Below are 13,127 nucleotides of genomic sequence, written 5' to 3' on the forward strand. Positions count from 1 at the left end.
TTGTACACATGAACTGATGTGGTTTTACTGCATTTGGCCACACACTTAAAAGAAATATGCTGGTACAGAGCAGCCGCCAGTCTTTGTTGCCACTCCTTTACATCAAAAGTTTTCCATCCTCAGCTCGATTAGGTTGCAGTCCTACCTTTTGCTCTTGGTCCGAATGCAGAGATTAAAAACACTCAGTTGATGCAGATGGTGGTTGATACAACACACAGAATGGGGTGTAGATGTGCTTCACACAACAGAGAGCAGAATTGAAGGGGAAAATGTTGCTTGGAGGCAAGACGCCTCTTTAATTGAATATGGCAAGGAAAATCAAATACTATATCTGCTTTTTTCCTGGAGTATATCGAGACTGATCATAACTAACATCTGTTCATGTTAAGCAAATACTTGTCATGATTTAAACTTCTGTTTGCATACAACTCTGAGTAGTGCATCTTTAAGTCATACATATTCATATAGAATGAAGAATGCATAATGTCTGCATAAAAAGGCAAGCTGTATGACTATATATGAAGACAACCACTACAATTCTCACAGCACTGTCATTGGTTAATTTTAAAATATCCAAGCATTATTTAGAAAACAGTAAGCTGAACTTAAAACTACACTACGAAAAAATTGTATAACTGAACCAATGCCGACTTGCCTTCCTCAATATTAATCAGTTTTAAAGTTTCCCTTCTTTTCTTCCTAACACTTTTTTGTTAATTAGTTATTATTTTAACCTCCAGTAACATGATCAGACTTCTTCTGCCTCCGGGCCATTTGAGTTATGCTCTGATCTCGAGTTCTAAGGGAAATGTTCAATTTTATTATTTTTTTTTTTCTGCAGTTGAATAAACAGTACAATGTATACTATCTCTCGTGTTAGAATAGTGTTGTCTTCACATAAGACTCAAATAATGGTATTAGTCATTCATTTCCTTGTACACATACACCCTATTGCGTGTTGACAGGTTTATAAGGATGCAGTGGCAGCCGTGGGTGCTGGGAAGCTCCTAGACGACAGCCTTTGAATCCTTGCAGTCCTGAGCAATGGTGCCTGAGTTAGTCTGTTTATTGTCTGCTTTCTCTCCCAGATGCTTGACTTGTCTGAAAGATTAATACATTAACAAGAGTGGTGAGGTCCAGGGTTGCACATCTTTAAGACATGTTTATTAGCAGATGGCACATGAGATTCAAAGGTCACCGTGGAAGGTAACATTTTAAAGTGAAACAACAATATTTATGTTCAAATACTACGCTGATGAGATCATATGGAAAAATTTTTCTGATTGAGTTAGTTTATAAATAGCCACAACGTATCTATTAAAAAATCCAAATGCCACTTTTAGTCTTCTTTCTCTTATTCCATTACTTTCTAATTTATTAGTCACACAAGTCTACCCTCTTACAGAAACAGACCAGCAGTTAGAAAAGAAACATCTAAAGTGGACACACAATCTCACTTTCTTAAATTGTAAATCCAGTGTGAAACCTGGTTCTTTTGTCTGCTACTTAAAGCCAATATTCCATGTAGGAGTTTTTTAAGACCTGAAAGAAATTCTAACTTACTTTTAATTTCTCTAGGGTAAATTTCATCTTGTGGACATAAGGATTTATTGGCAGATAACTACCCTTATTTACATGTGCTACAATGCATTTGACAAAAATCATGTTATGCTACTTACACAGAATCCATACAATAAAAAGAAAATCCTTTTCTTTAGGATTTCCATAGGAGGACTGTCTATCTCGTAGTTCATTAGTAAGTATTTTTGGTTATGCTAAACCTGAAATCCTGTTTATCCTCTCAAATTGTCAAAAACTGTATGTAAATTCCAGAGGAAATATTTCTGCACAGGTTTAAAAGGGCAGCTAAGCTCTTAATTAACATTTCTTATCTCCCATGCCACACAGGCATTAAAATGCAGAGGATTTAAATGGTACTTACTGTTCATGTGATCCATTTTCGATTTTCATAGCCCCTTCCACTGGATCCAGTCCTTGTTCTGAAAACTGTTTCAAGGCACTTAACGCTGCCTAAAGAAAAAATGAGCTGTCAAAAAACCCACTGACACAACTGTATTAACACCAAGTGGAGGAAGGTGTGTATTTTGATATTCTGGTTTAGAATAATTTCCTCTACATTGAAGCCATTTAGGCTACAGGGCTAACAGAGAAGCCACAGAACAGCTCCAGGTGCTTGTGTGTGGGTCTGAAGATTTCTTCTTCCTGGACATGTGAGTGACTTCCATGTGTGTTAATGCAAGCTTCATCACCTGCATCAAGAACATGACATACTCCTAGGATTCTTGTGTCTCTGGCCTGTAAAGTCTGTCCAGCTTCCCCATGTGTTTTTCTAGAGCTCATGGTTCCTGCAGCTCCCGTGGTCTAACTCTGAGATGACTGCAGAAGGTGTGAGCAACAGGAAGAGGTTCAGCAGGACAGTACTGACCCTCCGAGGATAGATCTTGAGATCAATGTTGAACTGACATTTTTCTGCACAAGTGCATTCTTTACTGACCAGTTTCTCATCTTCCTGAGTCCTCCTTTAGGACTCAGAATTGGTTTTCTCTCCCTCACTAACTGCTTTGGTAAAAGACAAATGATTTTTTAAGTAATTAATTGAGCAAAGGTTGGCTATGAACCTTTCAGACACCATATGACTGCCTTTGAAAGGACACAGCACAATAAAACAGTTCAGGTCAGTTCTGTCTTGAAGGCAAAACGCAAAGCAGAACTGAAAAATTGATTTTTTTTCTTTAATCGCTCCCACCTAAGAGACAGCCAGCATTAATCACCAAAAAAATCACCTAAAAAATCACAAGAAAGGTAAGTTTGCACAGACACAGTTACCTAAGGTAACATCTCGAACACTGGAACTGACTGCAGGCCCAATGGGACTGCTGCAGGCTCTTCACACAGAGGACACAACTGCTGTTAGAAAACTGGAAGTTGCTCTCTTCCTAAAAATTGGGATGCAAGGGATCTATGTCTCTATCTTCATTTCTCTGGGAAAGCAGGGATTCTGTCTGGAACAGGAGTTGCCATTATAATGAAGCACTTGATTTGCTTTCATACTAATTCTTTGCCTGGATTCTCTCAACGGTTCCTTCCCTTAAAAGGTATGTTTATACAACTTAAATATTATTAGACAATGTGTATTTTTGGAGCGATGAATAACAGCACAAAAATTGCCAGGTTGCCCTAAAATAAAAGGCCATGTATCCCAGATTTATCTATACTCATGACTATCTCCTAAAGCTTCAGAAGGCTGTACAAGGTATTCCTGCCCATAATGCATGAAGGTGGAATCTTTTGAGTCTGTGATGTTTTATGTTTGTTTGTTAGGGTTTTTTCCCCCATTAAACAAATGAAAAGCTAAGCATTTCTTAAAGTGTCTTGGTAAGCCCCAGCCTGTCACTGTTATCACTCTAACATTTATTTTGGACCTCCTGTATCTGACAGCTAACCTGCTCTCTACTTGCTCTTTCTTTCCTTCCACTGACATAGTTTTTGCTTTCATCTTAAAACCTCTTCTGCCCACATCTTGCTTTTCATCCCTTGTCCATGCTATGTCCAAGGGCTGAGTCTCAGCTTCACCTCAGTAACAACTTCTCCCATTACAGAATCTTTCACTTCTATCACCCCTCGAGTTCCCCAGTGAATGAATACTCCCTTTCCTCGTTTATTCTGGTTTTCTTGACATTTTGATATATTTGCATTTTTTTATGACAGCTCTTTCTCTATCACCTCATAGTGTCCCTTGTAGTTTTAGAAGTACATTCTGCACTCCTATAAGCTCTACTCATCATCTGCCTTTCCATCCTGGATCTTGACTGCACAGCAAAATCACTGTTTGTTCAACCTAAATAATTTCTCCCAGTGGCAACTAGAGTTTTCATCTACTCTCCTCTCAACTTCCTTATTTATTCCAGTAACTTTACATCTTTCTTCATCACAATTTCTCTCTTCTCTCCCAGGGGTTCTTTCCATCACAATGAAAGCACTGCTCATCATGTGAGGAAGGGGAGTGGTTTGGGCTCCTGTGCTTCCTTGCACAGGACTCCTGCTGTATTGTACTTTAGTTGGTCATAGCAACTACAAGAACCAGACAACTCAATAGGTAGGGAGTGTCATATGAGACTCTCCTGTCTTCTCATATCAATTTTTCCTGATGCCCATTAGCAAAACAATGAGGATTTCCTTTCTTATGTATGTTAGTTCAAAACCCACTGCCAGGTGGTACTTCTAGAAAAGAAGGAAGCAAAAGACATCTGCTCCTCCTACAGTTTTATTGCTACTTCATCTGTTCCTGAACCCACCTTGTTTACTTTTTTATACCCATTCTTAGCTTCCTGGTCTGGTATGTGAATGGTAAACTTGTTGTAGAAGAACTGTTTGTTCAGGTTATTTGTTTGTACAGTGGCTTGGATGAAAAGGCCCTGATCACAGTAAAAAGTAGAGCCAAGTAATGTTTCATTCAAGATTAGATCACAGGTGGATCATGGGATACACAGAACAGTCTGATCTTGATCAGTGGACACTGAAATCCCCAAATCACCAAGAGATTAATTAGACCAACCCAAACTTCCCAATTCCTTTCTAGAACTGCTCTAAATGTGAGTACATGTTACTTACTACTGGTCTACGCACATAACTGATTGTTGCAAGTCATATCACATAAATTACTGAGCAGCTTTCAGGACTACTTTCCAGAAAAACTACTTTGGAACTTCCTGGAGGAATATTAGTCACTGTCTCAATAGATACATATCATGAAGGCCTCTCTTCTCTTCTAACAGCAGGAGTACACTAAGTACAAAATTATAAACTCTTTTCCTGTAAACACAGATCACTACCTGATGGGTTTCAAGAAATTATATTTGCAGCAACTAGAAGAAACATATAAAATGAAGATGTTTAATGATGACCATGTTTAATACCAACACAACATCCAAATCCTAATGCTTGTAATGTGGTGCTGTCTTATGTCTCCATCCCACCCTTCTTCAAGCCATGCCCTTCCCAAGCTGAAATGTGATATAAAAGATAAGATCTCATATCTATTGTATTTATGAAACCAAATATCAGAGGCGTGAGCAGCCAGAAAGCTGTCCTGTACCTGTACCCTTGAAATTCCAAGTAGAGGTGTCAGGGTGTTTGCATGAGTGCTGTTGAAAAGCCAGCTGTTAACACCATCCCTCATTGAAAGGTTTCTTTCCTTTGCTCCTCTAGAAGCCAATGATGTCTTCAAAAGCTGATGCTTCTCACAACTGAGTCCCCACATCTTCTGCCTCAGTACCACATCTTTCCCAAGACACTCCAGAGCCCCTGGTCTTCCCCTCCTTACTTTCCACTTTTACAGCACAATCACCTCTGCTTCTCCACAAATCTCTCCTTTTCCTGGCCCCAACTTTTTACAGCTCCCACAAGCTCTCCACCCAGTACCCCCACTGCTCCCAGATTCCAGAGCTAAACTTTCCTTCCCCAAGTCCTCCCAAGCACCTCCACCTCACAGTTCCTCTTTACCTTCCAGATTCCTAACATCTTCCAGGTTTATACGAGATCTGATTTTTTTTTTCTCAAGGAAACATGTCTTTGCCCATAAGATACCTATGGGGGAAGCCTAACTACTTGTATCTTGACTTTCACAACATTTGAATTTTGAGGAAGTTTCTTCTCTTTTTAAAATGTCCATTCATGAGATGTGACTGAAGGGCAGTAGAATGGTATAGGGAGCCTTGGAGTGTCTTCAGAACTGTATCTTGTCTTTATCCCATAGCTGATCAGCAAAGCTGAGATAAGGTTGTAAGTAAACAATACTTCAAATTTTAATAGATGTCCTTAATGTTTCTTCTCTCCCCAGCATGCCCCCAAACAGACATGAAGATGCTGGATTCAGGAAGGAAGCTGGTAGCCCAGAGGCTGTGACCTCAATAGTCATCAGAGTGACACAGAGCCCAAGTAATCTGCAGTGAAGAAGAGTTACAAGGAGACACCAGGCTAATTTAATCAATGACTCAATTCTATTAGTCCCAACAGATTTACACCACTTGGCTTAAATATAACTTGTGAGTAGCAGATAACTTAGGTTAAATGAGAAGGAAAGAAAAGAATGGAACATTTGACAGTGAATCTGGTGAACAATTTCCTTTTTTACAGGCTCAACACTTCCTTCCATTGATATTTTTCTTACAATAGAGCATCTGCACAGATATAGAGAAATTTTTCTCTTCCCCCAGAAGGTTTTACAACTGTTTTGTGAGTGAAGCCCCATAGGTTTCAGAACAGATGTCCTTACACATTTCTTGTATCACTTGTTTTCTGTGTAGCTACAACAGTGCCAAAAATACGATGCCAACAGGATGCACCGCACTGCTAGCTGTTTGTCTTGGCTGCCATCTCCATTATTAGTATGTGTGTGTATCAGGATGGGGATGGATGTTTCCAGTCATTTTTTAGCTTTCCTCAAGTCAATTGGCAATTAGTAAATAGCATTGAAACTTGTGAATATTCTTCCTGTTTCCCACTCTGGGGATTAAGCATCTTATAATGACAGTCTAGTAACATTAGATCATTCTTTTAGCAAGAACAGCAGACAGGCACTACACTGGCCCATATGCATTTACAAATCACATCCTCATGATAAAATTTTCACATGTTTGTTTTAGCACAGTATGTGGTTTGTGTTTTTCCTCTTAAATCTATATTGCCTTTCAGATTATTCCATGAAACCAAAAAGGGAAAAGGTTTGTTGTTCTCCCTGGCCCTTCCAGTTGACTTCACCAAGGAGGTCTGAGACAAACGTAATAAAAGCACTGCTTGACATTGTTTACTGGTGATTTGTATCCTAACATCAGTGCTCTAAGTACATAAAAAAAAACATATTCAGATTGGCCTTGATCAGTGTTTCCTGAAGACATAAATTTAGGGGCAACAATAGTTATGCTGGAAAATTGAATTAAGTCAGGATCCAGAGCAGGTCAGGCAGGACAAGCTTTTACTGTCTTTAGTAGCTGGGTCTTAGTTCAAGGTTGAGTTTGCAGAGTCAAATGACTCACTGTGGTCATATTGCCTGTAGCCACATGCTTTCTCCATGAACAAGTCTTGGGCTGTGCCTGAGTTTAGGCGTGAGAAAATGCCTGCACACCAGGTTAAAATGACAGACAGATCGAACTCCAGTCCTCAGTTTCACTCACAAGCCAGCAGCCTAGACAACAGTAGAGTCCATGCATGAGTAAAACTGCAAATATATTTACAAACAATCAACGTTCATCTGTTTTCTAAACCAAAGAAAAAATGCTGCCCCAAGGGGAGAGGGTCTTCCCCTCTGTCTGACAGTGGAGACCTCAAAAGGCAACAGCAACTGTGCAATAACACTGCAGTAAAGCTGCTTGCATCACTAATAACATGCACTTTATGACTTTTTCATACATGTGGATTTAAACTTCACATTTAAAGGCTGAAAAAAACCCAACAATATCACAGCTGTAGGGGTGATTTCAAGGACTTAGTGTCCCAAACCTAAGCAACTACTTAAATTTCTATGAATTTAAAATTGTTCTTGTTGAATGGTTTTACTTTCTCCTAATGAAGAAAATTTTGACCAAGCTTCCACCTGGCCACATCCAAAACCTGTGTGTATGTAGAAACATACAAAGGGAAGATATACTTTTCTTGTGTAGACTTACAGAATCACAGAATCTTAGGGGTTGCAAGGGACCTTGAAAGATCAAGTCCAACTGCCCTGCCAGCCCAGGATCACCTAGTGTACATCACACAAGAACGCAACCAAGCAGCTTTTGAATGTCTCCAGAGAAGGAGACTCCATAACTGTTCCAGTGTTCTGTCACTGTCACAGTGACAAAACTTTTTTTTGTTGTACCTTACCCCTTGTCCTGCCATTGGTCATCACTGAGAAGAACCTGGCTCCATCATTCTGACACTCACTTTTTACACATTTATAAACATTAACGAAGTCACCCCTCAGTCTCCTCCAAGCTAAAGAGTCCCAGATCCCTCAGCCCTTCTTCATAAGGGAGATCCTCCACTCCTTTAATCAACTTTGTGGCTCTCCTTAGCTCTCTCAAGCAGTTCCCTGTCCTTCTGGAACTGAGAGGCCCAGAACTGGACACAATATTCCAGATGCAGCCTCACCAGGGCAGAGTAGGGAGAGGAGAACCTCTCTCAACCCGCTAACCACTCCCTTTCTAATACACCCCAGGATGCCACTGGCCTTCCTGTCCACAAGGGCACATTTCTGGCTCATGGTCATCCTTCTGTCCACTAGAATCCCCAGGTCCCTTTCTTCTATGCTGCTCTCTAAAAGAAGCTAAAATAGCTAAAATTTTACTCCTTAGCATATCCATTTAACTCTCTTGGATGTACCAGGTTGGGCACATATGAGCTGAGCAAAAACTAGATGACAGGTAGTGCAAATAAATCCCTTTTCCTCACAGCTCTTGTTGTGAATGAATTTACAACATGGGAAGCAGTAACTTCTGCTAAGTTTTCACCACTTTGCTCACAATGTGCCATTTCCCCAGTTGATGAGATTTCATGTGAACCAATGTTAACATCTGTTTAAAAATTGAATTCAGAAAGGCTTTTCACACTGCTCAATGTAAACCTTTATGAAATGACTTTAAGCCCTTTCCTCACACAGCTTATGATATCCATGAAAAGCGCAGGGTTATAATCTGATTAACTTGTAGTTTACATGGAAATAGCATTTTCCAAACTGATTAATATCCATGTAAAGGCTCAGTCACCTGAGAGGCACTACTATTGAGGGTACTGATTGCACCTGTCAGGAGAAGGAGCATGGAGGACAGAAGGAGCCCAGTATCTTCAAACAAAGAATGATGATTCACAGATGTAGCTTAGAACAAGTCCCACGTAGAGTTAATGCTACCCCCAGGCAACTCATGCAGCCAGCATTTAAATGACACACAATCCACCTACAGCCTGACATTGCCAGCTTTCTGGGGCTAATCCTAAAGTAAGGATTAACTGTTCTTGAACAATTCTTCCAATATATTAACCAGAGTTTCTATCAACAACAGCAGGCACGTCATCTTTTTTCCACGTAGTTTTATCAGACACGTGTCCTCATTCCTCCAGGCCTCTCAGTATTTCAAGAAATGGGTGGAGTGAAAGACATTTCAACATGGAATTTTCTTTCTGTAGGTTTTGGTCTTCAGCATTCTCTTTAAGTTAAAGAACTGCCTGAGCTAACAGTAGAGAGAGTCAGCCAGGCATGGCTTGTTTTTTAGCCACACCAGAAATCTCACCACCATTCTTGGGACAATGCAGTAATTCCAGAAGTAAAAGAATGGCAAAGAATTCTCTCAAAGCCCAAGAAAGAGCTGCACAATCCTCTGAGGTGAGACAGTTCAATTGCTTTAAAGGTGGTAAAAGAATTTCTACCCACAAAGAGAGAAAACCATGCTTAAAAGCACCTAATTCTTAAAATAATGTAAAAATGTGCTTACATTTGAAGTCTATATGATAAATAATACTGAATGCCAAACTTAATGAGAGCATTAATGAGCTTAATGCTGATGTAGGAGATTAATCCAGAGTGGAGAGGCCAGCCTGGTTGCCAAGTTTAAGATGCATTATAACATGTGGTTGGGAATAAGAGAGAAAAGGATTGCTAAAAGATCTGTATGGGACTCAGAGAAGAAATGCTCTTAAATCTCTATCTTCTCAGACTCTTCCCTCTTCACATGTTCTCAACTGCAAGGAGCAACATTTTCAAGTGCTACCACAAAGCTAACATTTGCCTACATTGCAATCTATGCTGGAAACCAGTAACTTGGCACTTTTTCATGAACATCTCAAGAGCTTTCAGGCTCAGTGCCAGTGCTGCTGAGGTGTGTCTGCATCCTCTAACAGTAACACAAGACATGAAAGTTCAGCCCCAGTATCAGCAGTTAAAATAGGACCCAATCAGGTGTCTTTTGTCAGATAATTTAAGTACCTTTTCAGTGTATACTCTTCGGTCTTTACTAGTTCTAGACAAGATATTTCAAAGTTCTTTTTAAAGTAAATTTATTTCTAATTTCAAACTTCATATTTATTCTTTAGTAGTCACAATTTAAGAACAAAGAATAAAGCATCACTACAGTTTACTTATCAACATGGAGAAAATTATTTTTAAATTAAATTTCCAAGAATTTACTCTATATATACACAACAGAATTTTACCAGGCAGCAATTAATCTTCACATTAATCTTGTGTCTGATTTTGTGTAGTCAGTCAAAAGCAACTTTAACTTTCAGAAGGAGGTAAACACCTCAGCAATACAGGTGATTTTGATAATAACAGACTTCCAAATGAGAGTATTTAGTTGGCCAAATATTGCACGGGTAGATAGAGGTTTAAATCACACAACTGAGGCAACACTCAAGCATGGTTGAGAAGCTGCAGACAAAAATTACAGGAGATTTTAAGGAACATGGCTTTAAACCTAAAACTGAAAACAGCAGAATGTATATCCTCAGGCAAAATCCTGCACCAGCAGGGAAGAAAGGCCATGAATCACTGTCTCTTTCATCACTGATGGCTGGAAAATATCCTTGTCAGCTGTGTTCTCAGAACAATTTGGTGCATTTAATTATTTATTTACAGGCATTTCTCCACACCACTGCCACAGATTCTCAAGTCCACTGTCATTAACCCTATCCATATTGCACGAGTTTTTGACCTCCTAATTTTAAATACAGGAACTGAGGTTCTCAGCTGTGTAAGGGTTCATGGTGACTTCTAAAATATACCTCAATAGACAATCCTCCTCATCTGTCCGACCTCCACAGTTCCATTCTTTTATTTTTTTTTTTAACATCTCTGCCACAGTTTTCACTACATAAGTAGCAGTATGTGAACGAGGCAAAGACCATGACATTCTCCAGCAGGGAATGGGCCCTGACCCATACTGTTAGAAATGTAGATGTAGCCAGAACTCTTTTAACATCACAAACCAGCTGTAAACTAAGCTACAGCTTAAAGAAGATAAAAACACTTATTTTGGTTTTTAAGTGGTTTTCTTAAGCAACTGAATGTACAAAGTGGTCAGGAAAATGGCCATTAAGAGATTTTCATGAATTCTGAAAGACTGATACCAAAATTACTATATAACAAAATTCAAGCTATCAAGTGTTCCTCAATATTACTTTAACATGGTAATGAAATAAATTGAACCATATGAAATAAATTGAACCTGTAAAACACACTCACTAATGTTTAAGTATTTTCCATCTCTACTTGCAAATATATTTTTCTTCATGAAATGAAATGGCACTAAGGACCAGAGGTAGTTTTATTACTCCTGGTTTCAAAGAGGAGGAAACTGAAGCAAAAAGAGAGTGTATGAGCACATAAAGAGCTGGCCCAAGATTAGGCAATAAAAGCAAGCATTGGTTTTACTGGTTTACATGCATTTTATCATAGCTCAAGGTGAATAGAGGGATATTCAGAAAAAAAGGTATTTAATGACAGAAAAATTTAAGAAGTCTTCACTGAAGATGCAATTTTAATTTAAAAATCTTATTTCTGTCACTATTGCCCAGAAAGCTATAATCATCACATTAATGTTAAACACTTGCCATGACTTAACAAAGGCTCCCTTTTAAGAGAAGCAGGGAGGTGAAATTTGTTTTTTTTAAATATTCTAGAAAGCATTTTCCCCCCACCAGTGTTTTCCGAAGAGATGATTTTTTTTCTGTAAAGTTTGATATGTTTCTGTTTCTAAAGATCACACCCTTTGCTTTAGACATGGAAGTAATTTTCTATATATCAGATTCCTCAGTTTTAGCAGTTTTATAATGGAAGAATGTTTGTTCTCTCATACCAAGACCATTACCTTATATTTTAAGTGTGTATCAGTCTAACCATGACAAGAAATTTTGGTTTGAAGAGAAAGGCAATAGATTATGTTTAATGCAAAGAAGTGGCCATTGGATTCTCAAGCAGCACATTTTAACTGGAACAATGGGAGAGTAGAGGGCTGTAGATTCTTGCATTACAAGATCTGTAATGAAGCCCACATACTAAATTGCATTGTATTGCTGCTTCTGGGTAACTCTACTCCTGTGGACTTCTTAACAGTGTTTGGAGAAGTTTACTTCCACCCTCAGAACCCTAACAACCAATCCCCCTCTTCATTATCCAAGTTTTATTTTACAAGTGTGCATGTACATCTGACAAAGTACCAAATCCAGACGGACAGGTAAAACCATTATACTTAGCATCTCTGGTATGTGATTAGAAATTTGAGTGTTTCCAAAAGGCAAAAGGTTTTTATGCTGATCTCTGAGTATTTTTACACTGCATTAACTAGTGTTTTTTCTCCTCACTGAAGTTGATTTAAGTGAGATCTGAGGCAGGCCTGAGAGCTACAGCCCCAACTTCTGATCTGAAGTAGTTTGTAATGTAATTTTGTCCTTGCTAACTGTTGATGGCTTGTCCTCATCCCATTTTAACCTACAACCATCAGCTCCTTTAATGGAAGTGTCTATAAAGATCTTCTCTAAAATATGCTTTTCCAGCACACTTAATGTCTTTTAATGTCTTTCCAATTAAATCCAGATGTGAAAAGCTTAAGGAACAGTTCTCAGGACTGAAAAAGATGACATAAATCTTGCAGCTGACAGAGATCCCACTGAGCTCAGTTGGGGAAACTCACAGAGGACTTCTTGTGGGCCAGAAAAGCTGCTGGGTATAAAGACAGATGTGTATACTCCTATTAAAAAAATTTAAATAAAAACTGACTCCTACAATGAGGTATCCACAATTATCAGGGACATTACTAACTCAATCCCTCAATGTGCTGAGCACATCCTGTGCAGTACAGATTTCCCTCATCTTTTCGGGAAGTTTATCGGAGTTGAAGGGGGTCACATCTGTTTGGGAAAAAGCCCTTTACCTTTCAGTATTGCAGCTCTTAACCCAGTGTAGGAGCTGACTCTGGAAAACACTGTCTAGGTCTCGTTACTACTATCAACAGGGAGATAATGTACTCGGCAAAGAAAGACTCTGAATTTCTGCCCTCTCTCCTTTACCTCCTCCATAATCAGGGTAGCAGATTAAATTGTGGTTTCATTACAGAAGAGTCCCCAGATGTGCTGTT

General features: G+C 39.0%; 1 protein-coding gene across 2 annotated transcripts in view; it reads right to left on the minus strand.

Annotated features, from left to right (window-relative positions):
* STAU2 (staufen double-stranded RNA binding protein 2) overlaps positions 1-13,127 on the minus strand; it is a 141,757-nt gene continuing 128,630 nt past the window's right edge. For both annotated transcript variants that reach the window (XM_071737786.1, XM_071737784.1), the window contains 2 exons: positions 1,943-2,031; positions 1-1,101 (listed from right to left, as the gene is read on the minus strand). In XM_071737786.1, coding sequence (XP_071593887.1) covers positions 1,008-1,101; positions 1,943-2,031 — 183 coding nt within the window. In that variant the 3' untranslated portion in view covers positions 1-1,007. The remainder of the gene's footprint in view (positions 1,102-1,942; positions 2,032-13,127) is intronic.

The sequence above is a fragment of the Heliangelus exortis genome, chromosome 2 (genome assembly GCF_036169615.1).
Source record: "Heliangelus exortis chromosome 2, bHelExo1.hap1, whole genome shotgun sequence".
NCBI classification, from domain to species: Eukaryota; Metazoa; Chordata; class Aves; order Apodiformes; family Trochilidae; genus Heliangelus; species Heliangelus exortis.